A 26,209-nucleotide genomic window follows, 5' to 3' on the forward strand; every position below is an offset into this window, starting at 1 on the left:
AGTTCGTAAATGCATCGTGGTCCGTTGATCATTTGTGAAATGTTTTAAAGATGAGAACGCTCGTCACAGTTTGATTTCCACACTATGCAACGACAAGTTTTTTGCTACATTAACGATTGCTTTCATGTCTATACTGTATCTACTCAACAGGCTCTTGTGCGTCCTCCCCTTGCCAATATGGTGGAATTTGCTTCCCAAATGGTCCGCTTTACAACTGTTCTTGCACGGAAAACTTTTTTGGCCAAACCTGCCAAACTTTTGTTTCACCATGCCTGAGGTTCCCATGTCGTAATAAAGGTCAATGCGAGTCTGATCGTTCAAACGAGATAGGTTATCGATGTGTGTGTCCAGATAATTATGAAGGTAATTTTTTTCCACGTGACATGTCATGAATATTTCATTTTATCAAACTTCTTTTTCTTTTACTTTTGTTGTTTTTATTTTACTACAAATTAACCTTGCCAATCTATAAAGGTGAAATTTGTGACATGGATAAGAATGAATGCAATGGAAATCCATGCGCGGAACACGCCAATTGCACTAACACTGTAGGAGGGTATTCCTGCGAGTGCAACGTTGGCTACCGGTGAATTTCAATAAAAAATTCAGTTTAGTTCAGTAGTTCATGAAAAATTGCCACCGATGACCAAATTATAAATGATATGAGACCTCATTTCGACCTTGTTTTTTCATCAGGGGCGACGGTAAAGAAAAATGCTACGAAATCATCTTATTTCCTTATGGAGTTGAAGCCAACGATATTTTGCTTAGACTTGGAGATGATGTTGCTTCTTCAGTTGTTACGTAAGTCAACGATTGTCATTTAAACACATCAAGACAGGCAGTCAGCGAGTAGTCATATGTAGACGATAATGTAAGTAACAAATCATTTTCGAAACTGTAGCATTGTAACAAAAGCCCTCATTGTATATTCTGCTAAAATATGATTAATTTAACGCAATAAAAGTAATTGAGTTATTATTCTTTTCAAAGGTTGGAATACGCGATTCCGTTTGGTTCACAAACATTTTTCAACATTCGTCTTACTTCAAATGGCATTATCTATCTAGGAACGTCATTTTACTGGGTTCAGTCATTGTACAGGCCTTCACAAAACGGGTTTCAGGGACGTTCAAGGAACTTAGCTTTGCTGGCGCCATTTTGGGATGATTTTCACCCAAGTTTTAATAATGACGGTCGTGTATATTATCAGGTATTTGCTAGTAGGTGTTCAATTATTATTTTTTTGGTATGCAGATAATGGTTAAAATGTGCTAATATTAAATAATTACTTTATAATGCTAATTCATTTCCTGTTTGCTTCTTTTACTGTGTAACGAATAACCTGTATCTCGAAATGCTCAATGCTCAATGCTCAATGATCGATAAATTACTAATAACATTCTAGCAATGTAGCTTGGGCTTGGTTTGCACGGTTTGCAATATCACATTTTCACATTTCTTATTTTCATATCACATTTTTAGATCATAATATCACTCTAAGATTTACCTGCTGACACCCTTTCTTTGGTATGCGCTATAGGCAACCCTATATAAAATTTACTATTGTTCACGGAGCTTGTTTTAGGATGTCGTAACTTCAAAAATGTTGTTTAACTTTTGCTACAGTTCTGCTTTGAGCACACAATGATGAGAATTTTATGGAATAGTTTCATCTGACCGCCACCCAGCGTAAATAAACAGGTTTTATTTATTGCGTAAAATTTCTTGCTCATGCTTGCAGAGTTATGACAAGGTCTCAAATCCAAGCGGTTCAACCTTGGACACCTTAAAGAAAGTAAAACGAAGAATCGATGAGCGTTTTGGGATAGATTTCGATCCCATTTTTGCTTACAAGGCCACCTGGAGTGAAGTTGTCATGTATCCGGAATATTATCAAACATATCGAGATTATGTACGTTTTTTTATTTTTTACCTGTGCGACTCATTCCTACTAATCAAACTTAAACATACATACCTATATACATTTTCATGATGTATAAGCTTTACCAGCATGATAAATACAAACAAGATGTTAACATCATTTTCGTTGTTTTGATCAGCCGAGCACCTTTCAAGCGGTTCTCACCACAGATGGATGCAACACCTATCTCATCTACTTATACAAAGAAGATGGGATGCTTTGGCAAACTGGAATTCGTTACACTGATAGGGGTTTGATTGGTTATACGAATGGAGCAGAGTTAGATTACATTGAAACGCAAGGAAATTACAGACCTGATCAGTTGCTCCAAACAGGTGATAAATGATTTATATTTTTCTGAGCTTCATTAACTTAATATGTTTTAAAGTAAAATATTATCTTTTTACGCTGAAAAACAAACTTAGCAGGTAGTTCAAGAAGAGGAGAGTTCTTTTACAAACTTACGCCTTCCTCGAACTCGGCCGTTCAAGAGTCTCGTTGCAATTGCCTGAAATGGTACGTTGCAGATCTCGACAATTACAGTCCCAGAACCGAACATACTTGCCCTTGCAGCAGTTTCCAGGCTAGAGTTGATGGGCGTTTTGTCAGGGCAGTGGAGGACTATTTGTGGTATCGTGGAAAGAGTTCATTAGAATGGAGTTATGAAAGTAAGCTTTTGCTTTACCGCTTGCTTCCAACCAAATTTTCACTCTTTTAATAGTACCTTTTTCTGATGACCAATGTAGCAATAAAACTTCACGCAGTTAAATTTGGCATGTAACGTTTGATCTGATTTTATGCAGGTTTTGGCACCGAGTGTTATCAGGAACGATTTGGCACCGGCCCAAGATGTTGCTACCGGCGTCGCTTTTCCTTTTTCTTCAGTTGGTGGAGTTTTATAACTTCGGGACCGTTGATTAGAGGACCGTTTGGTAGCAGATCTGAGAGATATCAGATACCAATATCTGATCAAAACGGTTGGATATACTGGAGGGATTCGACTGTGTTGGATCAACAATATAACGACGCATTGAGTGAGAAACTTTACAAAATAATTGTTACATAGTAATGTTGCCTTCGGACGTATTTGTGACCATTAACTTACGAAATATGTCGCTTTGCATCACTTTGTCATACTTCAGTATAAATTATTATTATTTATTCATATTTTTTTGAACAATGGAAAAAATGTATGACGTTACGCAGATGGCGATTTAATACCTCGAAGGCAATGTTGTATTGAAAGTCAGTCATCGGGATACTGCCGATTGTATGAAGAACGAAGACCGGCCGCAACATGCTTCTCTTATTTTCCGTTTTGGCCAAGTAATTTTTGTTGATTTTTGCGAAGTTTAAATTTGAGTTTGTGTTTTTATGCGGGTCAAGTTAATGGTTTTAATGATCATTTTAATGAGGCATTTTGAAGGTTTTTTTTGGGGCGATCCGCATTTAACTACATTTGACGGAGCTTCTTACACTTTCAACGGTCTCGGAGAATACTACTTAGTATACGCGCCTGACGTCATCACGATACAAGCTCGCACCAAACGTGTGTTGAAAGAAGACGGGGCTGAATCCGATGCCACTGGATTTGTTGCGGTTGTTGTCAAAGATCACACCAATGATTTGTCAGGAAAAGTACATCAGGCTTTTCTCCATGAAGATATGTTTATGACTTAATGTTTACACGACGAAATAACACATACTTTTCTTTATTTAATAATTGCCAGGTCTTGTTTGAAGTAGATACAAATTCCACTGGGAATGGTATTGTTGTGAAAGTTAACGAAGAAATTCAAGAGTCTTTAAATGAAAGTAACAGATTTTTCGTTTTTTGATATTTTTTTTATCAAAACCAATTTTGTTTGTTTGAAATTCCAAGCGATAAATGCCTAATACGATAATAATAATAGCCTAATACGATTTTAACTGTAATTCTGTATTTTCTATCTAATAAAGCGGAAAAAATCATCGAATCGGTTTCACTGACAGTCAGTAATGGCAGTTATGAAGCTGTTTTTCCGAGTCAGCAATCCGTTACGGTGACGGCCTCAGCGTATTTGCTGACTATTCAGTTTACCGGTGACCCCAATATCTTACAAAATGTTTCAAGGGGACTTCTTGGTACGTCCTTTTTGTACTGTGGTGTTAAATCTACAAACTGTACTTACCCATACGTTGATGTCGGTTAATGTTAGGTTTCTGGAGTGGTACAAAAAGTGATGACTTTGAACTTCGCAACGGAACCGTACTGAGCTTCGATGACATACAAGTGACTAACGCAAATGTTACAGACGTGTTGAATGGAACTATCTCGGAAAGAAAAGTTTACCTATTTGGACAGTCTTGTAAGTAATACAGTACACTATAAGGTTTTATTTATCTCACATTATATATGTGTTGTTTTCAGGGCAAATAACCATGAATGAAAGCTTGTTTACTTACGCCGGTGGAGAAGACACTTACGCACGGCATAACCCCACAAATTCTCCCGATCCACCTTTCCTGGAGGATCTGGTCGCTGATCAAAAAGGCACTCCTTTGTTTGAAGAAATTCGAACAAATTGCACTTCTGACGGAGAGTTATCCACTTCGTGCTTGTACGATACGTTGACCACAAACCGAAGTGATATCGGACAAACCACTTTGGAAAATGGACTCTCTTCTGCCACGGCTTCGGCCATTAACGGTTAGCTTAGTGGTACTGTAGTACATTTTTTTAAAGTGCAAAGCACAAGTTGATACGCTGTTCTGTAATATGAAAAGTTAAGTCCTAAGTTATGTACAACTTTTAATTCTACCTAATTGTTTTAAACTTGCTGTACTTAAAACTCTCTTAGTAAAACTAAGTAAACTACTAAACTCTTAGTAAACTAAAGTAAAACTACTTAGTAAACAAGCCCCTTTTATGTTAGTTAAGTTCTTTTGTATAATAGAACGAAAGTATCTTTTAGTTTTAAATTATACAGTTTTTTTTTAATCTTCGGTCTCACCTCATTGCAGTCAATACTCCTCCGAACATCACTGTATTGGAGGCTGATGATTTTGAGGACGGATACCTTCAGGCTAAGATAAACTTGACGTCACACTTCCGAGTTACAGCATTAGACTTGGATGAAGAAGACAACATTTCCTTCAGTTTGACCAACTCAACGAGCATTCTGGGGATCACTATAAACGCGAGTATGGCTGCAACGTGATCGTGTTCAAACACTTTTTCATGCTTCTTACATTGACTAACAATAGCTGACTAATTTTTGTTTATTTTTGATCGAATTACTCGTCTTGTCCACGTTGGAATAGGTTAAGTTTAAAATATCTCTGCACAGCAACGGGTTTTGGTAGTTGGACTCCAAATAGCGATTCCTCGTCTCTAATCAACGTAACCCTCGAAGTTCAAGCTTATGACGGAACGGAATACAGCGTCGTGACAGTTCCTATAAAGTTGTGTTTGTGCGAAAATAATGGTCTATGCCTTTACAACATGACATTGAAAGGATCTGAAAATTTCGAAGTTGGTGAAATGACTAATGAAGTGTTTTGATTAATCAATTGGGTATTGTATATTCTCATTATGTTTCGAACAACAGATTGTACAGTGCGAATGCACAGATGCATACAGCGGTGATTACTGCACTGAAGATAGGAATGAGTGTGACGGATTCGAAAATGGCACAAGCCCGTGTTTTACTGACGTGTCATGTGTGGACCAAGTTGCTCCGGATTCTGGATATGACTGTGGAGATTGCCCGACTGGAACCACAGGTAAAGTTGCATTAAAATTCTCGATTATTTTCCAGTCATAAAACTGATTGTTCATTATGGGTTTTTTAGTCACACTTCATTCATCTTTGATTTTTTGTGTAAAATTTCAGGCGATGGACGAAATTGCACAACTATTAATCTTTGTGATTCCAACCCATGCAGCCAGGTATGCAGTCCTATATTCGGTGGTTTTAACTGTTCGTGCAATGATGGTTACCGCATCAACGACACCGACAGCACTCTTTGTGATGATATTGACGAGTGCATGGAAAGTTATCCGTGCGAGAGTACCTTTAACTCAGAATGCTCAAACACAATGGGCAATTACAGGTGTGAATATCAGCATAATGACGAAGTTGGTGTGCAGATTGCACCTCGGTTTGTTTCTTCTGCTGGCATCTGCAAAGGTTTATAGACAAGTCTAATTCTTTCAGCTGCGAGTGCATGGAAGGTTTTCAGAAAAACGGCAGCATTTGTGTTAACATCGACGAGTGTGCTAAGGGAGAAGCAAGATGCGATACAAGAAGCACCGAATGCACTGATTTGGAAGGAAAATTTGAATGTACTTGCAAAGATGGATACAATAGGTATATCGAAGAAAACAATTACCGGCATAACGTACTTCAAGCGAACACAAAATCTGTTTTGTTTCCAGAAGAGTGAATTTTTGAATGCTTTCTTTTCTGAGCTTTACTTTCGACAATTTGCTCGTAAATTACCTATTTCAAATCCGTACAATTTCTTCGGTGCAACTTTATTTAATTTTGAAATTGTGTAAAGGTTTAAAGTACGGTGTAAGTTAGTACATAACTTTGCGATTCTGCTGATTGTTGATATCTTGTTTTTTTTCGTTTTGTTTTATAGAACCAATCCTTCTATGATATTAAGTTGCTCTGATAAAGACGAATGCTTATTGGATGGCATTTGCCAACCCAATGCAAGTTGTAGCAATACTGCCGGAAGTTTTACGTGCACTTGTGACGATGGATTTACTTTCCTGGATGATCAATGCGTTGAAACCGGTTGGTACAGATAGAAACACAGAGGCATAAATTTACGTGCCAGACTCGCAGAGTGTTTGCAGAAACACTTGTTATGTTACTTATTGCAGGAGAAACCACTGTAACATCACCAATCACCATACAAGAAACCTCCGCAGGTAAATCACACGAAAAACGACACATCTTCAATCTTCACATATACCGTAACTAAATGCGCAAGTATATAGGCCTACCGTATCCTATTTATTGCAGGAGAAGCCATCGTAACATCACCAACCACACAAGGTATCTCCACAGGTAAATCACTCAATAAACGACACATTTTTTATAGCGTGGGTAGAGGCAAGTACTATACGCTAAACTGCATATTTCATTATTTTCCATTTTTAAATTGAAACGTTTGAGGTGATGGTTAAAGACATCAGTGCTGTTAATTACTCATAAAATTTATTGTTCGTTTGTTCGATATTTATTCGTTCCGGTTCTATTTGAAATATTTATTGGTTTTTTCCCAAGCGTATCTAATTACAGCCGCGGAATAGTCCAACTCCAAACTCTGTAATAGAATTACTAACAAATTATTTTGGAAACTTCTTCAAAACGTTTTAATGATAAGGCTCCTGCAGAAAATATATCTCTTCGCTCGTATTGAATATATAGTTTCACATTTACTGTAAGAAGCTATCTCAGGCTTTCAAAGGCTCGTTTTAATAAATCAAAGTTAACGTTTGAGAAGATATCTTATTCTGCTATTGGTTGTTATTTATTATTTACTATGTATTATTAACTACGTATTTTTCTATTTTGTTTTTAGATGAAACCACTACGAAATCACCAACCCCAACCTTCACAGGTTAACTACACGTAAAACGATATAGTTATCATAGACAGAAACATTTTCAGCGTGCAAAGGGTCATGAGAGGAATAAATTTTCGATTTATGATTTTCAATATAAACTTCATTTTTATGTCTTTTATTTAGTTGCAGATGCAGTGTCGGTTACAGCGGCAACCACAAACAAAACAGTTTTAGGTAAGTTAAACGTTACGGTTACAGTAAAGCCAAAGGTACTGTATGTCATTTGTGGCTTTCACGACCTGAAGTATAGAATACTGTGTGAAGAAGCAACATCAACTGATAGTATGCAACATAGTAGCGTCAACAACTATACGTTTCTACATTTTTAATGCTGCTTTAATGAGGTTCTAAAAACTAATTGATTTCATAGGAGTCATTGCTTTTTTATTTTTTTCAAAGAATTTCCAGTTCAGTTGATAGTAGATAGACCCTTTTCCGATGCTCTGCTAGACAAAAATACTACTGAATTTAACGAGCTGGCTGCGGATGTCGAAAAAACTTTTAATATGGCAATTGAACTCCGAATAAATTCAACTGTCGATCGTTTTCTTCGAGGCAGTGTAATAGCAATGTAAGTGCAAATGCATTTGTTATAATGTGGACGAGGTTGAAGTAAAACATTTTCGAAAAGCAGAATTAGGTCATCTGCAGAACATTCGAAGTTAATTAGATTAGTTAATAATTTATAGTTAATTATTTAGTTGATTATGTAATTAATAGTACTATAACTTTTATAACAGTCATATAGCATTTACATAGACTCATGCTGATTTTTTTGCGACTCAGAATCAACGTAACGGTGCTCGACTCGAATGTAACAATGGAAGACGTCTTAAATAGCTACAACGAAACCATTGGGAGAAAACTATTCCTTGAAGCCCCAACAGCAAGTAATAAATATGATTTCGGTCTTTGCTCCATTGACCTGTTCAATTAATTTAGTGGTAGGTATTCTTTATCCTTGTATTTTTTTATATTGTTGTTATTTAATATACAGACGTGACGTGCAGTTATTGTGACGATACCGCCAGTTGCAAGCCAACTAACACATCCAGTCCTTGCTACTGCAATGGTGGTACCATTGATAACATTGGTCGAAAGTTCGACCCTAATCTTCCTGTACAATGCGTTGGTAAGAATATAGAGTTGAATATATGGCTACCTAGTGGTAAAAATGAGCGTTCTTAAATAAATGTCTTCTGAAATTTAACCCGTTTGCAAAAACAAAAATCGTTTTCGTCTTCAGACCAATGCAGCAGTGAGTATTACACACATTGTTTAAACGGTGCAGAATGTGTAAAGGTGGATGAAGTTGGATATCCAAACTGCAAGTAAGTTATATTTACTCCACAGTGAATGGCTACTTCCGATAATATCTGTTATAGTCGTATTTCAACCTGCCTAATTAACGAATTTCAATCATTCAGATGTCGTGATGGTTTCACCGGATATAGATGTCGAGGTAAGAATGCCTTCCTAATGGTATTTAAAATCTCATTTTTATAGTTTCGTGTAACTGGAGTGTCACCATCTTACCGAAACGTATCACAATCGTATTACGGTATTGTGAAGTCACGAAACAACTTGACTATTACAAACCATTCTGTAATCTGTTTTGCGTTTTTATGATTAAAGCAGTGAAGATGCGGTTGTAGTAATATTTTTCTTTATTAGTGTTTAAACATTTCATTTTCAAGAAAAAGTAGTTTTTGCATGATGGAAGGTCATTCGTTCATCCTTGCTTTAGGCACACCAAATTACTAGCAGGACTATAATGATCTGTGCTATAAATTATCCTTTCAATTATCACCTTCTAAACCCAACCTAATGTTAAAAAACTTCAAACTGTGTTTAATCGAATGAATGTTTTTTAGACCAGTCATGGATCGCTGGAGTCGTACTGGGAGTACTGGCAGGTGTCTTTTTGATAGCTGCTTGTGTTATGTGCTATTTCAAGAGGCGCGGACACTCCAGCAAATATCTGTTGACCAGATAAACCATTTTGCGTGTTAATCGTAAAACAGTTTTTGTTTGTTATATAGGCCTACTGTCATTATTTCATAGTCATGTGATCATGAGAAGTTTAATCTTTTTGCCACTTGACAATGCGATTGTTTTTAATACAATGAAAGGGTTCCTATACCTCGATTCCAACGCAGGAATGGTCCAAACCCCGCAATAAGAATACTTACGCACTTTTTGGCAACTTCTTCTAATCTATTTGATAATATGTTGCTGCAGCAAATAAATCTTGATCTTCATATCTTCTAACTTAAAGCAGAGCAAAGAGTACCACTTTTGCTAATTATATTTTTCATACTCACCAAAATTTATCCCTCACTCACATTATGTTTTGTTGTTTTTTTTAACTCGTATTTATGCATGAAATCCATTGGTACTTTTATACACAGTCTTCAAAATTTATTGACCAGTCTTAATTTCTGCTCTGCTATCTTGTATGTGATATAATAGGTCTTAGAATTATTTTTGTGTATGGGTATTTAAGTGTTTTCAAACAAACTTCAGCTAAAAGTAACAAACAATTTTAACCTTTTGCGATTGAACACGTGATGCGTTTTTTTGTTTTTGTTGAGTTGCAGTTGGTAATGCCAAGTTAACATTGCATTGGTATGGTTATGGTTATGATTATAATGCCTTATCATTGGTATATCAGCTTGAAAATGTAATTACCATCAACAATCACAAATAAAACATTGAAACTGGCAGGTGAATTGTGTTAGTGGTTTCAGTTGTTATAACTATTTTACCGAACAGATATATTCCAAAGTTGGGCAAACTGCTGTTCGCCGACATGTTTTTAGTGGCTTTTCTAGCTGAATAGTAATATGCATTATTGTTCATTACACTGGCCTGCATTTTTCAACTTCAAAATTTTTTTTTCACTAAAAACATGCAAATATAGCTAATTTTGGGGCACTGATTCCGAATCTGTAGTCCTTTTTATTCTAGCACATCAGGTGTTTGAGATAACTGTTACACGTCATATAGCGTTTTCAGTGAATAATCGCAAATAACGTAAGGTGTACAACAAGCTTGACTCGAAAAAATTAACAGTTTGCACAGAATTGTTACACATCTTTGTCTTCTCATGATAAAACAACAAAGATTTTTGAAATATGACAACAATAGCCATGCAATCCAGTAAAATTATTATTATTGAAAGCACAGCGACTCACTACCTCGGTATCTATTTCATTGAAAATGCGCGTCTACCTGATTTTCTCACGTATTTAGTAGAGTCTTCTCTTTTAAGACACAAGCAGTAGTCAGCAATCATGCTGACATTCCACTTACCCTGATAGCGTTCCTCCATCACCATTATCTCCCGGGAAAACGTTCACCTTGTTCCTCACTAAACGTCCCACAGTTATCTGGGAAGTATAGTCTAGGTGGGAGGGTTAAAAGTGCATTTTGACGCTTATCCTACCCCCAAGTTTTTGAAAGGCATCGAGCATATCTGTAATAAGCTGTTTGTAATTGGAGGCTCTGTTATTTCCATAGAACTGCTGAATAACAGCTTTTAACCCCTTCCAGGCTTGCAATTCCGTTATAGACTTTTTTTTCGAAACCTCCATCCTTCAACAGTTCTCTGATTTGAGGTCCAGTGAAAATACCTGCTTGCAGCTTAGCTTTGGATAAAGACGAAAACTTTTCTTGCAGGTACCTAAATCCTTTTCCGTATTTGTCCATACCTTTCACGAAGTTTTTCATGCACTCAAACTTGATGTGCAAGGGCGGTAAAAAAACTTTTGCTGGAGTAACAAGAGGATGTGCCTTCACATTCTTAGATCCAGGCAGAAACTCATCTCTTGCTGGCCACAATTTCCGGGTAAAGTGGGAAGTATCCGCCCTACTGTCCCAGAGATAAAGAAAACAGGGAAATTTAGTGTAGTATAGTATGAGAGCTACAACTTCATAAATCAGCACATATCAACCAGTTATGCTGATGGTACTTTTTCATTTGCAACAGAGTTTCTGTGTTTTCATACATTTCTGGCATCTCAGTAGAATGTGCAACAGGTACTGATAGCACAGTTTTCCCATTGTTCCACAACACAGCTTTCATGCTCGTCTTCCAAGAATCTATGAACAGTCTCCAATATTCTGCTGAATATGATATCCCAAATGTTTCAACTACTAAACCCTGAACATTCTTCCAATAAACCTGAGTATTTTCTTTACTAAAAAATTCTGTTAATTTTTTCTCTCTGTGGCGGTACCACGTAAAACTTGTACCCTTTTCTAGAAGATTCTTTTCCTTTAATCTTGATGCTAGAAGTTGTGCATATTCTTTTGAAAAATATAACTTGTGAGATGATTCAGCTGAGTTTATGAAAACAGCTTTGGAGAATCATTGTTTATTTCTTCCTGATAGTGCTCTCCATCACCTGCACTTCTTTCAGATTCTGAGGATCTTTGCATCTCTGTTAGAGGATTCCGCACAGGAATTTCATCACAATGTGGTACAGACCTCAATGCTGACTTTAAATTAGGGTACTTGATATTGGATTTGTTTCTTATGTTAAACCCCTTAATACACCATACAAAACTAACAGTCATTGCGATGCTTTTTTGCCCCCTACATATCGTAGGGACGCCAAAGGGAAGGCTCTTGAGTTTTTTCTGGTACCACATACGTAGCTCGTTGTGATAACAAAATTTATCTTGATAAATTATATCCTTTTGACCAAAAAGTGGGTAGTAAAACGTAAAAGCGAAAAATTATGCGATTTTTCGTCCGTAACTTTAAAACCTGATGTGATAGGCCAAAAACGGTGGCATTTTTTAAATCAGCGCACCAAAATTAGCTAGAAAACGTTGGCATCATACAGAATAAAATTTTCATGCAGACCAGTGTTATCAATGCATTGTTTACCGTATATGTATTGACACTACTGATTTTACGGCTCGCTGGTGTTTGTAATTTTCCGCAATTGACTCTTTCATTGAAGAAGTTTTCCCAACCCTGCTATATACTTTATAGCTTGATTAGAAGTTTTAGAACATCACAGGTGTAAAATCCCTAGTTGATTTTTATGATGAAGTTTATGTTTTGTTAAATTTTGGAAAGGTTTATGATGTTATACACTATTGCAGTCCTACATAATTGTTTATAATTATAGATTGAAAAAAAAAAAACATTGCGCAAAATTGTACAGCTTTCATATTTAATATGCATTGTGCTATAACTGCAAAGGAGTTATGACGTATATTAGATTACAATAATTGAGAATTGAATGTAATACTTTGCTAGTTAGACTTATATGGTATTTAAACGTTACTTGTAAAGCAAATGAGCAATTATTTCAAACGAAGCAATAAACGTTAGCTATGCTGCATGCATTGACATTATGGGAAGTTAAATACTTACCGTTAATTCCTATTAGCGATTCTTTTTTCTTAGTGCTCAGATTTTTGTCACACTATGTTTATCTTCGTATACAAGAAAGCTGAGAAGCATTTACAAGCATGAAAATGAGGACAAAGTCTGACTATACTGACAAAGTTATCAATAAGAATGATCGATGGTTACTACCAATTATGCCCCATTTTAAAAACGTTGCTCGCAAGTGGTAGCATATGCTTTCAAGGGAAGTGTTCGCTAATATTGAAGACTTATCCTTGAGAGTCGGTGGATTCAATCTGATGAATCAGTGTCTATCTTAAGCTTCTGTAAATATAAGTTGAAAACACATTACCAAGGTTAACTTTAATTTATCCACGTTCCGCTTTAGATACAGAATTTGAAAATACATGGTATTGCGTACATTTTAAGAGCTACCAATAAAATTTCAGAACTGAACTAACGGCGGCGTGTGCACTCTGGTGGTGGTCTAGACCAAATGCCATAGTCGTTGTTATGCTTAAGCCAGCAGCTGATACTTTTCATTCCCTCTAATGTGTAACCGTCATCACAAAAGAACCTATACAACAAATTTTGCAATTGTCGCTTAATAAATATGTTGTCTGTAACAGAGGTATAGGCAAACTATGCGTCGAAGGATAACGTTCAGCACGCGGATTTCCGTAAAGCTTTTTTAGACCAAGCCCAAAAGTGTGATTTTTGGATAGGCTACAATCTAATATCAAACTAGTTTACTCAAATTGGAGTAAGACAATATACCACCTGCTATCAGCCTGTGAACTCAGATGCTTTGTTTAATTGATTGCATCATTGGCAATTTTATTTTTGGGTTACATCACACTCATACTGTGTTTATGTCTTTTGCTATGTGTGTTGTGTCTTTCCGCACTGCGGGCATTAATACCTTCAGGATGCTTCCACCTTGTGCTTACCGTATTTGGTTACATATTTGTGTTACAACTTTTACAGAATGTGCAAGTTATCACATTTCTATCCACAAGTCCAACCTTTAAGGCATCATAAATAAAAAGTCACTTTTTTATCGTTGTATTATAGAGCATGTTGTGATAGCTTGTGACGTGTAATACTAGTTTTAAACATTCCATGTAGAACTAGCCCAGACAAAAAGGGAACCGCTTTAAAGATTATTGGAAAAAGTTTATTTTTATGCAATGTTATAGCTATTGAATATCAATGAAAGTTTTCTTTTCAGATTGGAGAACGCAGTTACACCAGGACGTATGATAACGTCACATTCGTCACTAACTTATTATGACTTCATAAATTCTTATGGCTTTGGAGCTTCTATAACAGTTTGACACCCAACGCGGCCTTCGAGTCAACAAGTTTGCCCATCCTTGTTCTATTATAGTCTATATTCTAGGATTAAGTACGACTTAAGTTTATGAAACATGCCTTACCGACAGACACTTCTGATCTTGTATCGACGAGTACATTCCACTCCTCCATTGTCAATTTTTCTGATGGCTGGACACTTGGCAATAACACATTTGGGGGCAGGATGGTAACGCTTGCTCTCCATGTCTAAACAATGATAATAATTAAAAAATATGTTAAAAGCTTTAGTCTTATTACTCCCTTGCAAAAAATATCCCACGGCTTTTGCAAAAATTAGGTCAGTTTACATTTTCTTTAAACATTAGTTTTTATGCGCTGTACTATATGCATATGGCTTCAATAAAAATTCTGTATATAACATTAACGTTTAAAAGTATTACCTATTTGGTTAAATCAAAAAATCATGTAATTTGCTTCCTATTCGTTTTCAGGTTCCTTTCTGTAACGAAAGCCCGATCATTGGCTTTTTGCTAACGATATTGTAATATACACTGCCTGATGTCGATGTTTTCGGGTTTCAGTGCAGGCTGCGGGCTTATCCGTTTAATTCCACTTAACAAGGATTTACGTTACTTGTTATGGCTTATCGCAAACATAAACGAAGTGGCTATGACAGTACAAAAACACAGGATGAATTAACTTATGTCTTACCGCACTTCGACACATGTGAACCTATCATTTTAAATCCTCTTCGACATGAAAATTTACATTCTGAATCGGTTATAAAGTCATCAGTGCACTTCATAAATCCGTTTCGTGGTGGCGAAAGAGAATCGCAAGGCTTGCCTATAAAACACCTAATAAACAAAAAAATAAAACCTATAACGATTTTATGTAAAAAACTTTTATTTTTTTCTTTGCTCTTTCTCATACCCTATGGCCTATACCTATCTGTTCTTCATTCTCATAGTATGTGCGCTCATATATGTATTACATGATTACGATGTGAAACGTTACAACATCGTCCACGACAATACCGAATATTACTGAATATACATGAAATTCGTTGAGATATCACTTCATCCATTTCAAATTAATGATCAAGTTTTATGGTAGGATGCACTATACACACTTTCAAAAGCGCGTTTTTTTTTCGACAAAATGTGACAAGCGACATTCTAGCTTTGCGTTGTGCTGATTTAGAAATAAAAACCGATTTTAAGTAAAATGAAAAAAACAGATATCCCCGTATGTTTTGAAATTAAAAAAATTAAAGTTACATATACAGTATACTCATGTTTGCATTATGCTTAACCATTTGTCGACGTGTCGCGATTTTGTTATAAATGCGATTATGTGCGTTTTATATTTATGACATCATAGCAAAACATGGTTGTATACTGCGTTTACTGTAAAATATATACATATGATATATATCATTCATACATATTGATTTGTATTATAGTTTTGAAAAATAATTTCAAATACAGGAGCATAAAAGATTGGCAACATATTTTTCAGAATATATTCCATATTTTTTTGTTTTTGTTTGATAAACTCAGTAACAGTGTGATAGGATGGGCAAGTTGACCGATACTAATAAAGCAAACACACTGTGTGTCATTTATCAACTTTCAACGCATACTAAATTAATTTAGGATTAGAATTCTGGTTTTAAAGGATGCATAAATATGTAGCTAAAGACGCGCTCAACAGCTTTCGATTTAATCCTTCTCGATATGCTGTCGTGTTATTCTGTGGTCTTGTAACCAGAAATGTTTTACCATTTTCAACCGCTCAAGGCATTTCATTCCATCATATAGCGTTGGATGCATTTGGTTGCTTTTTGACTCACTTTTGCCTCGAGCTCATCATCATAATGCACTATATTCCTTTTACAGTTTAAACTTTTATATCTGTGGGAGGTTGGAGAGTGGTATATGACGTACGGTGAAGACTATAGTTTTTGAACTGATTTTGTATTATGTATATATTCTTTGAAAAATTTCGTATACCGTATCATCACTCTTGTTAATTCATATGTCAAATTTTCTTTACAGCTGACAATAGTGGCAGACTAATGTTGACCCTTGGTAGGTAAATTTGTCGTTTTACATGCTTTGTTTTACATTTGTATCTACAGTATACAACTTTTATTTATAGTTAACAACCATACGAAACAAATTGAAAGAGATTTTTTAAATTTTTACGTCACGATGTCGGTGTTGAGAAATGTGTAGCAATTATATATCTACATGTCCTTAAGCTATTATAAAACATTTCAATTAACCCGTCGTTGTTGCTTCTCATTAAGTAAAGACACTTTATCTTAATTACGGTGACATTTGTTTAAGTTAGTAAAAATTGAAGGTCTTCACCTGCTCCAAACAAAAATTATTGTCTCTCTATTCAACGCCACAAGAATTTCGCATTTCGCAGCAAATCGATTTATTTTGTTACATTCTATTTAGTATAGGATGCTGAGAGATCGTCAATAAATTTGAACATTTCGATCCAATTAATTACATGTGGCTGTCATTGAACACCGCAGCAATATTTCACACTCAGCTATATTACATAATCTTTTCACGGCTTGCTGAAATGATGATTGTTTCTTTCAACTTGAGCAATGTTTTCCCTATAGAATAATTTAAAAGCTGTTATAATTGAAAGTTATATTAAAAAGTTATAAAAAAATACGTGTCGATATTGACCAATTAAATCTTGACTTTGTCAGAAAAAATTCCAATAACGTACTTTTTAGAATAATCTACTTTCGAATTATCCAATAACAGCAATTTAAAAGCTAGTAGTACCTATTCACATATCGGAATGACTCTGCTCCATAGACCTGTGTCAGATGCTTCGTTCTTCATAAAGCATTCAAGTAGGGAGTCACCTGAAAGCCTATATCCTGGATTGCACGAAAATCTGTCGAGAATTTGGCATAATTGAAATACGCAATATCACATCGCTTTTTAACTTTGCATATACCATTTGGATATAGGCATAATATTTTTTAATAGTCTTACCGGCATCGGCTCTTGATCCTATTTCCCCTTGAGCACACGACTGAACCGTTTTCTGGGTCAGCCAAGGCCTCGCATAAAATTGGTTCGCAGGTCGGTGGCTCAAAATCTCTTACGCTAAACAAATCTAAGACAAATCAAAATGAAATAATTTCCAGCTGAAACGTTTGGTGATTCATGGTTATAACAAATAATGAAGGAAAGAAAAAATACATAAACAGATCAGAAAAAAGAAGTTTAGTACTTTGCATCTTGTAATCCCAGAAAAATCAACTAACCGCATTTCGACACTGCTGAACCCACCAACTTAAACCCTTTTCGGCACGAAAATGTGCATTCACTTGGAGCATCGAATCCACCTTCGCATTTCATCATTCCATTTCTAGGTCTAGTAATCTTGTTGCAAGGAAGTCCTGTGAGTAGCAGTAATATTGGATAATCTATTGTTTCATTAGTTAATTATAGAGCTGTAAAAAGTCCAGAGTTTTGAGCGTGAAATTAACCGAATATACCTCCTATTAGCTCGGTCTCCCCCTCAGGTGGTCTGCAGTAAAGTCGTTCAGTGTTGCAGCCGTTTGAAGTACAGCAACACCTACATACCGACGATGGTGGCTCCATGGTACACTGGCGATCGGGATCGGGAACGTACACCCAAGCAGGCCGGGAATCCTTAACGAATGGGCAAAGGCCGGACATTTAAAAAAATGTAAGAAAACTATTTTACGTTTCTTTTGCATTAATCCACTCTATCTCACCTGAACATGATTGGCTCCGCAGGCCTTCAATGAAATGCACGTTTTTCTTACTACGGGTTGGTCGCCCCATCCCCCGTGACGAAGAATAATGCCACACGCTTCCTACAGGTAAAAATACTTAATTAAAACTGAAACCTCAAAACCGTTATTTGTGTGTAATTTTTGTTGCTGTTATTAAATAGAGGCATTAATTGTCGTGATAGTTACATAATACCTCCTTGGTTAGATGGGAACTGTATTGTCATCTGTCATGGAACTGTCATGTCAGAGAAATTAAAAAAACCTTTTAACTATATCAGATCATAATCAATTTTTACACGCCCATGTATATACGACGAAAAACACATACACACCTTCACTTATAGTAATCAAAGAATGAAAACGAAAATGGTTTTCGAAAACGGTGTTTAATTTGAACATAACGGAAACCAATGTCATCAAGTACCACATTTACATTTGCTATTTCCTACGAACGAAAATAACACGCAAGGTTATGTAGGTGCAGCAGTCACGTATATGAGGGGTCACGTGACCACCCAAGTAGTTTGGACGCCTGAAGTGGTGCCGGCGCTCAACAATCAAACTGAGTGCTTAGTAATGATAGATCGCCAAGTTAATTGTGATACCGGAATTTTAAAACTTGTTCGACTAGTTTTATGTGATTTTGTTTGTGCCATGAAATCTGCTTATTTTAATTTAACACGAAGTTAAATCTCTGGTTTAAAGATAATTTAACATACGGCTTGCAAGAAAATAACATTTTGTAAACCGTTTAAGTCACGCAACAACACAAGATCCATAAATATTTATTTGTAAATCTCTGGACTTATTCGCTGAAGTAAGCCTACTGGCAGCGTTTCAACATTAAATATAAAAGTATATTCTTTTATAGCTTATAAGGGTAAATAACGTGCTTATAATTAATTTCTTAACACTTGTAACTTAAAACAAATTATGCGGGTATTTGTTTAAATCAAATATTGTGTATGTAAGATAAAAACGATATCTGTGAATATCTATTTTGTATAATTATATTGCTGGCTAGTTGAAAATCTGTACTTTTACTTACCACGAACTTTTGCAACAAGATCTTGAAATGTACATACCTGTGATTCAGCGCATTCCGTAAGCTTCCCTTTGCCCAGACATTCTATTTGTGGGTTTTCTGCTTGACTGTCAGTAAATTCACATTCCCAGCAAACAATAGCTACGAACAAGTAACAAGTGCTTACTTCATGACTACTTTCAAGGTCATTAATACTACATTAATACAAGGTCATCATTAAAATGCCAAAATGCCAAAATATCAAAATGTCAAAATGTCAAAATGTCAAGCAACTAATCTCAATAATTGTTGAAGGAAACAAAAAAAAATTTTAAGCTTTTAAGTTTTACAGTGCTTAATGATTCAATTTGCAGTAGTTATAATTTTTTGCACATTTACCTGAAACGCAGGAAAAGCAAAATAGCAAGGACAGTGCAATCAAAAACTGCCTATGCATTTTTATTTTCTTGAATACTCCTGCATAAAACAAAAATTTTTGTTAAAAGCTTCCGAATCTTCCAGGTTTTCAAATCAAAAAGTTTTACAATCTATGCTTTCTGTCAGAAATTTAAACTCTTTAATATTGAATTAAGATAAACTTTGAAGAATAAACAGATTTAACATTACAAGGAAATAACATTCTTCTTGTAGACTGCAAGCAGTTGTTTTACGTATCGAAAAATCTCACAACTATTGTTTACTAAAACGCAAGGTCTGACTGCTTAAAGATGCTATTCATTATCTGACATATATTGTCAATTAATGCTAAATGAAATGTACCGTGCCTTTAATAAAGCAGATAATGTGGCCATGATCGAAAAACGCTATGACGTTTCCGTCATCAGTTTTAGTATAAGCTGTTACTGATATGCCGGGTTACCAGGTTATAAATACATGTTTCATGTGACTGTAAATTTAAAATGAAATTGGTCACATTTAAAAATGAGATTTTGGAACTGCAAATTAGCAAAACAAACGTATGTATTTATTTGGAAAAAAGGAAAATTGATACAATAAAAGAATCCTGACAAACCGGATAACGCCAATGCTGTACTTAAGAAAAACCTCGAGTGGACATGACCAACGTATAATTTGAAACAAATAATCCTAATGGACGGCAAAGCAATTGCAATAAGTGTCTTTAAGTTTGATTTAGAGTCACGGATATTAGTTTATTATAGCTCTATAAATTTTGTTTTTGCTATTTCAACTTTTCTCTTCATTCTGTTAAACTCTACAAAAACAAGCAAAGCAAACCATCTCTACACGACTAAGAATGACAGGAGTTATGTTGACTTCATGGTTTCTAAATATTTCTCATATTTAGCCCGAAGCAAACAACAACAACAACGTGTTTTTAAAAGAATTGCTCGAAGCTGAGTTATAATACCAATAACACACAACAAATACGTGTACTGCATGAAGCAGACTGTGTTGCTTTGTTTAATCCGGTCAATATCTAATAACTGTTTAGCCTAGAATAAGCGGATTTTCTGCTAAGCAATTCTTTTTGTCCAAGAAGTGCATGTGCATCAATTTTTTTTAAAATTATAACATCGTGAACATAACACGTTGGTCATCTTCAAACACAATCAATTTTTACGGCTCCTTTACCTCAACTTACTGTGTCGTGTTCTACTTCTACTGTAATGTTTGATTGCCGTCAACAAAGTGTAATTTTTGTAAGCGTTACGAATCTTAGCAAACACGATTTTTTAAACTTGATTTGCTTCCACGGATATTTACATTTTAAAAGTATAGTTCGGGTAAGTATTTATTAGTAAGAATACCGTAAGGTCGAATATTCTAAGGTGAAATAGATTAATTATCCTAATATTTTGGAAATAATTTGTATGCGTAAAGGGTTTGTAAGCATTAGACTAAGTCTCCTTCAAACACTATGTGTTCGAGAATTTTGTGTAAAAAGGAAACTTCTGAAAAACTCATTAGTCGTTATATCCGAGCTAAGGCCTTATTTCACATTTTACATGCTTTTTTCCGTTTGTCATCGTGCAAAATTAACCAATTTAAAATTACTGTACCTATAATTATGTCGGTTCCTTATTGTGGTAGACAATTAACTCTAACAATTATCACTCTTTGCTCTTAAGATGAAAGTAACTGGATCGTTTAAAATTCGCAATCACAAAATTTTAGCGATTGACTAACAAAGTTCTCAACTCAATTTCAAACCCACCAAACCTGTATTACAATTACCCGTTGGAAGAGAACAAGAGTAAACTTAGGTTACAAGTCATCAGAGATGTATAAGTCATCAGAGGTCTTCAAACAGGGCTTTTCGAGCTGGATTAAAGCTTAAGGAAGTTTTTTGTCTAAATCTCACAAATCCTTTACAGCATTCACACATTGTTTATAAAAGCATTACAATGATTAAACGATTTTACCAATGGGCCTTTTAGTTTAGTTATAAAACAAAATTTACCCGAATTATATTTTTGAAATGTAAAAATCCATTAAAACAAGGTGATGGTTTATCAGAAAACCGTGTTTGTTAAGCTTTTAAAAAGATTACAAGAATTACGATCTGTTGACAGCAATAAAATTTTATAAACAGAACACACTACAGCTTAGCAACTACCCACAACATAAGTAAGTTAAAGGAATCGTAATATCAGGTTGTGTTTGAAGAGGACCAGCGTTTGTGATGTTATAAAAGCGACGCCATAACTTTCTTAAAAATTAATGCACGTGCGCTTCTTGGACAAAAACAATTGCTTCGGAGAAAATCTGCTTTATGATTGGTCTTGGTTGTTGGATATCGACCGCATTCGACAAAGCTACACAGTCTGCTTCATGCAGTACACAGATTTGTTGTGTGGTTATTGATATTACAACTCAGCTTCAAGCGAATCTTTTAAAAACACGTTGTTGTTTGCTTCGGGCTAAATATGAGAAATAATTAGAGACCATGAGATCAACATAATTCCTGTCATTCTTTGTCGTGTAGAGATGATTTGCTTTGTTTGTTCTCACACAGTCAGAATGGAGAGAAAACTTGAAATAGCAAAAACAACATTTATAGAGCTATATACTCAAATAATAAACTAATAGTCGTGACCACAAAAACAATTTAAAGACAGTTGTAGAAAATACGTCGCCGCCCATTACAATTATTTGTTTTGAATATTACGTTGGTCAAGTCCACTCAAGGTTTTTCTAAGTAGACTTGTATCATATACAATTTATACACATATCATATACATGTACTAGATATTGTATCATACAAGTATCACACCATATGCACTTTATATGATGTTTTAGGATTACTCTTACTATCTTGTTTCGAAACCCACTTTTTCCACTCAAGGGGATCGTGGGGTCAGCAGCTCTAGGAGCTCCCGGAACAGTTCGCGGACTTTCGTCACGTCTCTGTCAATTCGGCTAAAAAATACCTAATCGTGATCAGGCCAGGTCAGTGAAGTAATTGTACCACCTAGTTCTTGGTCGATTCTTTGGTCTTTTACCGGTTGGTGCCGCAAGCAAGACTTAGTTTGCAAGTCTTTCCTGAGGCATTCTGGTGACGTGACCAAACCATCGTAGTTGGGACCTTCCAATTCGAAGAAGTAGTGGCTCAACATTTAGAGATTTACAGATTTTGGTTTTACGCATTTGATGTATTAGCGTTACGTCATAAACTTTTCTTTAAAAACCCATTTGTGAAGCTTGCATTGGCGAGCACACTCTTCCGGTCATTATCTAAGATTCGTGACCATAGATGAGAGCTCGAATGAAAATTGACTTCTAAATTGAGAGATTTGTCGCCTTAAAAAGCTATCGCTTTATGACGACCGAACGTTGAAGCTCACGCATGACTTACAAATTCTGGTGTCTATTTTAGTGTTCTGTCTTCCATCACTCGTGAATTGCGCCACCAAATACTTGAACATCTCCACCTGTTTCAGTGTTTCTCCTCACACTTGCAATGAGCACTGACCAGGTTTTCTTCAAAAGCAGAATACCTCAGTTTTCTTTATGGTTATTTGCATCTCTGAGTCATTGCAAACTGTTGCAAAACGATTGATTGCAAGATCAAAATCGAAAGAAGCCAGAATAAATAAGTTATCTGCAAACAGCAGATGACTGATACTAATGCTTCCAACCATAACACACTCTTCGCCAAGGCTGTCTGCCTGTCTATCCAGTTCATGTAAACTACAATAAGAAGAGGTGATAGCACACATCCCTGGCTGTGTCAAAAACCCACAGTGAAGGGTTCTAAGTTAACACTGTTCAAACGGAGACAATTGTACGGTTATTGTACATTGATTTAATGGCTACCAGTACGCTACCATCAATACCACACTCGTGCAGCACTCTCCGGAGCTTATCTCGAGAAACTCGATCATAGATCAACAAAGATCATCAACGTTTTCGAGATCAAAGCAGACGGAGACATCTTTTGCGTATTCCCAAGACTTTTCGAAAATTTGCTTTTGTCTTCAAGTTGAGACACAACTATTTCACGGCATGGTTTTTCAAGACATTCGGCATACACTTCACCAGGTAGACGAAGTAGAAAAATACTACGAAATACATTTCTTATCACCTTTCTTGTGTATTGGGATGATAACACCCATTTGCCAATCTTTCGGTGTTTTCCCTGACCTCAATGCTGCATGACACACACGGCTCAGCCAGATATTCCTCCTCGGTCCATGGCCTCCTGCATTTCCGGTCGGATTTCATTAGAACCAACCGCTTTACCAGCTTTCAGAAATCTTACAGCTTGGGTAACTTCAACCTCAGTGAAAAACATAGCGTTTGTGTGTCAGATTTTGTTTCTATGACAGGGATCATAAGATCTTTAAAGTATTCTCTCCATCTACCAAGGATATCATCTTCCTTGGTTAGGAAATCACTCTGTTGGTTTTTAACAAAATTAGCAGCATATGATCTTTTGCTCCACAGTCTGCGGATGGTTTTCCAGAAAACTTTATTAGTCGTTCTATAATCCGAGTCCAACATTTGTCCAAAGTCCTTCCAGGTCTGCTCTTTGGACTGTTTTACTGCTTGTGCTGAAGCTTTTCGCACCTACAGTAAGTGTACCAATCTTGCAAAGCAGACTAAGGCCTGTCTTGGAGCCAGGCTTTGTGGGACGCCTTCTTTGCTCGAATAGCTTCCCACTTCATTCTATAAGACAGGTTAGTTTTGTAAGATCTTGGGGGCACCAGAGGTTTGAAGAGGTGTAGGTTGCAGAAAACCAGATGGTGATCGGTAGACAGCTCAGCTCCCCGTTTAACTCCAACGTTCACCTCAGAGGAAAATATGTCGACTGAAACGATACAAAAATTTATCAACGACAGCTTCTCTGTACCTCTGTGTTCTAAAAAGGTATTCATAATGCTAGGAACGTAGTTACAACATGCATGCAAAATAGTTTTTGCCCCTTTTACATAATCTTTGACATGCACAATCAATCTTTTAACGGAATTGTGAGTATGGGGGCTTGTGAGTATGGACGTGAGTATAGGACGTTTACTCTTTGGTGTTTTTATAACGGCTTTGGGATCGCGACTAATCCGTCTTTCATTTTCGGCTTCATATTTTTGGGGATTTTGTGGTGTCGCATGCAGAAAGACTTCGTAGCTGGACCAACATGGAGTCCAAACAATTTACAGATTTTTTCCTGGCCCGGTGCTTTGCCTAGCTTTGTTTGTTTGTTGAAGGGCTACGGTATAATTCTTTTGGGCAGAAATTATCCGACTTCCAACAATGGAATTGTTAAAATTGCTGATTTTGTTCCATCAACAGTTATAGAGTTTAATTGTTTTACATAAGTTGCTTTTTTCATTACTTTTTAAACAAGTATGAAATATTGTAACTTGTACAAACACTTGTTACTTATTACAGTTAAGCTCCACAAACAGAATATCTTGGCCAAGAGGAACTTACGGAATGCACTGAATCACAGTATATCAAGGTCTTGCTGGTTAAAGTTTTTACTAAGTAAAAGCTCACATTTAGCCAGCCAAAAACCAGAAAATATAAACACTTAGAAAGATCAATGTTATCTATATGTAAGCAATCTTTTATGTAAATAAATAGACGTATAATTTATTTTTTAAAACCAGAGTAATAAATTTATGGATCTTGTATTGTTAATATATTGGGGAATTATACAGAATAAAAGAAGTTATTTTCTTGTACGTAGATGTTAGATTACCTTTGAAACAAAGATTTAAATTTAAATTGCAAGGTTTTGAATTTAAATTAAATTAAAATTAAACAGGTCTCATCATACAAACAAAAGTATATATACATAAAACTACTTGGACAAGTTTTAAGGTTCCGTTGTTACAAAGAACTTGACGAGATAGCATTACTTGAGAGCCTTAAATTTAATTGGGGAGCGTAGCAATCAATTTAAGCCATTATTATTACAAACCACAGATTTTGCATAATGTTCCCATTATTCTATAATAATACCGGTGTAAAATTAAAACTTTCAAAATAGTCATTTGCATCCAAGTTACCAATGTAGGAACAATTAAGCATATAAATCCTTGGCAGGTAACTCTGTCGGAACTTATTGGCTTGACACTTATCTTAAATCATCATCATTGAAGGTCATGCAGGAAGGAGACGGAAAAAAGCATTCCAGAAATTTGTTGAAATGCATTCAACAATGAAAAAATTTAATCGCAAAATACATATGACGCGCAAGGGTTTACTTTGAAAGGGAAAATATTCAAATTTGATTATTTTTTGTAATAAACACTTTAAGCTTTCTGTCTTGTTGCGCTTGTTCCTCATCTCGAATATATGCTAAGATTGCTCCCAACGAACAAAGTTGTTTTATTATGCTTGCCAAGATATATTATATTTGATGTAATAGACTGAATCACTGAGAGGTAAGGGCTTGTAAAAGTATATAATTCAGTTGGCCAATACAGATTTAAAAATAGTGCACTTTTGCGTGGAAGAAGAATTGAAATATTTTACCGCCTGGGGCAGTCAAACTCTGTTGAATGAAAAACCTCATCTTTGTTACGTTGGAGTTCAATGATACGAGTTTGTTTTTGCATACTTTCACGTTCTTCATTATATCAGTCGGTTGAAGGCGACTAAGCACTGCACGAAACGACTGCATGGTGATTAAGAAGGCGTTGTCGACGCGTTGAGAAA

General features: G+C 35.7%; 3 protein-coding genes across 3 annotated transcripts in view; 1 reads left to right on the forward strand and 2 right to left on the reverse strand.

Moving 5' to 3' along the window:
* The window catches only part of LOC143449795 (uncharacterized), a 35,772-nt gene extending 25,497 nt beyond the window's left edge, over window positions 1-10,275 (forward strand). Inside the window, exons 76-105 of the mRNA XM_076950124.1 lie at window positions 151-363; window positions 475-586; window positions 697-804; window positions 994-1,213; window positions 1,745-1,915; window positions 2,064-2,259; window positions 2,353-2,592; window positions 2,728-2,958; window positions 3,131-3,250; window positions 3,351-3,562; window positions 3,655-3,739; window positions 3,884-4,048; window positions 4,123-4,272; window positions 4,335-4,613; window positions 4,928-5,107; window positions 5,254-5,438; window positions 5,515-5,689; window positions 5,800-6,019; window positions 6,124-6,276; window positions 6,554-6,711; window positions 6,801-6,848; window positions 6,943-6,987; window positions 7,505-7,543; window positions 7,673-7,723; window positions 7,949-8,120; window positions 8,336-8,439; window positions 8,547-8,681; window positions 8,796-8,880; window positions 8,977-9,011; window positions 9,424-10,275. Of these exons, the coding sequence (XP_076806239.1) occupies window positions 151-363; window positions 475-586; window positions 697-804; window positions 994-1,213; window positions 1,745-1,915; window positions 2,064-2,259; window positions 2,353-2,592; window positions 2,728-2,958; window positions 3,131-3,250; window positions 3,351-3,562; window positions 3,655-3,739; window positions 3,884-4,048; window positions 4,123-4,272; window positions 4,335-4,613; window positions 4,928-5,107; window positions 5,254-5,438; window positions 5,515-5,689; window positions 5,800-6,019; window positions 6,124-6,276; window positions 6,554-6,711; window positions 6,801-6,848; window positions 6,943-6,987; window positions 7,505-7,543; window positions 7,673-7,723; window positions 7,949-8,120; window positions 8,336-8,439; window positions 8,547-8,681; window positions 8,796-8,880; window positions 8,977-9,011; window positions 9,424-9,545 (4,409 nt within the window). The 3' untranslated portion in view covers window positions 9,546-10,275. The remainder of the gene's footprint in view (window positions 1-150; window positions 364-474; window positions 587-696; window positions 805-993; window positions 1,214-1,744; window positions 1,916-2,063; window positions 2,260-2,352; window positions 2,593-2,727; window positions 2,959-3,130; window positions 3,251-3,350; window positions 3,563-3,654; window positions 3,740-3,883; window positions 4,049-4,122; window positions 4,273-4,334; window positions 4,614-4,927; window positions 5,108-5,253; window positions 5,439-5,514; window positions 5,690-5,799; window positions 6,020-6,123; window positions 6,277-6,553; window positions 6,712-6,800; window positions 6,849-6,942; window positions 6,988-7,504; window positions 7,544-7,672; window positions 7,724-7,948; window positions 8,121-8,335; window positions 8,440-8,546; window positions 8,682-8,795; window positions 8,881-8,976; window positions 9,012-9,423) is intronic.
* A 2,398-nt stretch (window positions 10,276-12,673) lies between these two features.
* LOC143450201 (zona pellucida sperm-binding protein 3 receptor-like) lies at window positions 12,674-15,074 on the reverse strand. Its single transcript, XM_076950648.1, has 4 exons — window positions 14,946-15,074; window positions 14,357-14,480; window positions 13,379-13,494; window positions 12,674-13,241 (listed from the first exon to the last, which is right to left on the reverse strand). Exons 1-4 carry the CDS (start codon window positions 15,037-15,039, stop codon window positions 13,234-13,236), a joined length of 342 nt encoding a protein of 113 aa, XP_076806763.1. The 5' UTR covers window positions 15,040-15,074; the 3' UTR covers window positions 12,674-13,233.
* Window positions 15,075-16,677: 1,603 nt separating this feature from the next.
* Window positions 16,678-19,621, reverse strand: LOC143450569 (E-selectin-like). Its single transcript, XM_076951171.1, has 8 exons — window positions 19,463-19,621; window positions 19,125-19,225; window positions 18,019-18,120; window positions 17,776-17,932; window positions 17,542-17,676; window positions 17,267-17,390; window positions 17,051-17,165; window positions 16,678-16,872 (listed from the first exon to the last, which is right to left on the reverse strand). The coding sequence occupies exons 1-7, from the start codon at window positions 19,518-19,520 to the stop codon at window positions 17,051-17,053; spliced, it is 792 nt and encodes a 263-aa protein (XP_076807286.1). The 5' UTR covers window positions 19,521-19,621; the 3' UTR covers window positions 16,678-16,872.
* Window positions 19,622-26,209: the final 6,588 nt, after the last annotated feature.

Source organism: Clavelina lepadiformis, chromosome 3 (assembly GCF_947623445.1).
Source record: "Clavelina lepadiformis chromosome 3, kaClaLepa1.1, whole genome shotgun sequence".
Lineage (NCBI taxonomy): Eukaryota > Metazoa > Chordata > Ascidiacea > Aplousobranchia > Clavelinidae > Clavelina > Clavelina lepadiformis.

Coding starts and splice junctions, on each gene's coding strand:
- LOC143450569 (XM_076951171.1), bottom strand. CDS start 19,520: ATGCATAGGCAGTTTTTGATTGCACTGTCCTTGCTATTTTGCTTTTCC. Junction 19,226..19,462: donor TTGCTTTTCCTGCGTTTCAG/GTAAATGTGCAA, acceptor ACTTGTTCGTAG/CTATTGTTTGCTGGGAATGT. Junction 17,677..17,775: donor GGAGACCGAGCTAATAGGAG/GTATATTCGGTT, acceptor TGCTACTCACAG/GACTTCCTTGCAACAAGATT.
- LOC143450201 (XM_076950648.1), bottom strand. CDS start 15,039: ATGAAGTGCACTGATGACTTTATAACCGATTCAGAATGTAAATTTTCA. Junction 14,481..14,945: donor TTCACATGTGTCGAAGTGCG/GTAAGACATAAG, acceptor ATCATTGTTTAG/ACATGGAGAGCAAGCGTTAC. Junction 13,495..14,356: donor AAGATCAGAAGTGTCTGTCG/GTAAGGCATGTT, acceptor TTTGTTGTATAG/GTTCTTTTGTGATGACGGTT.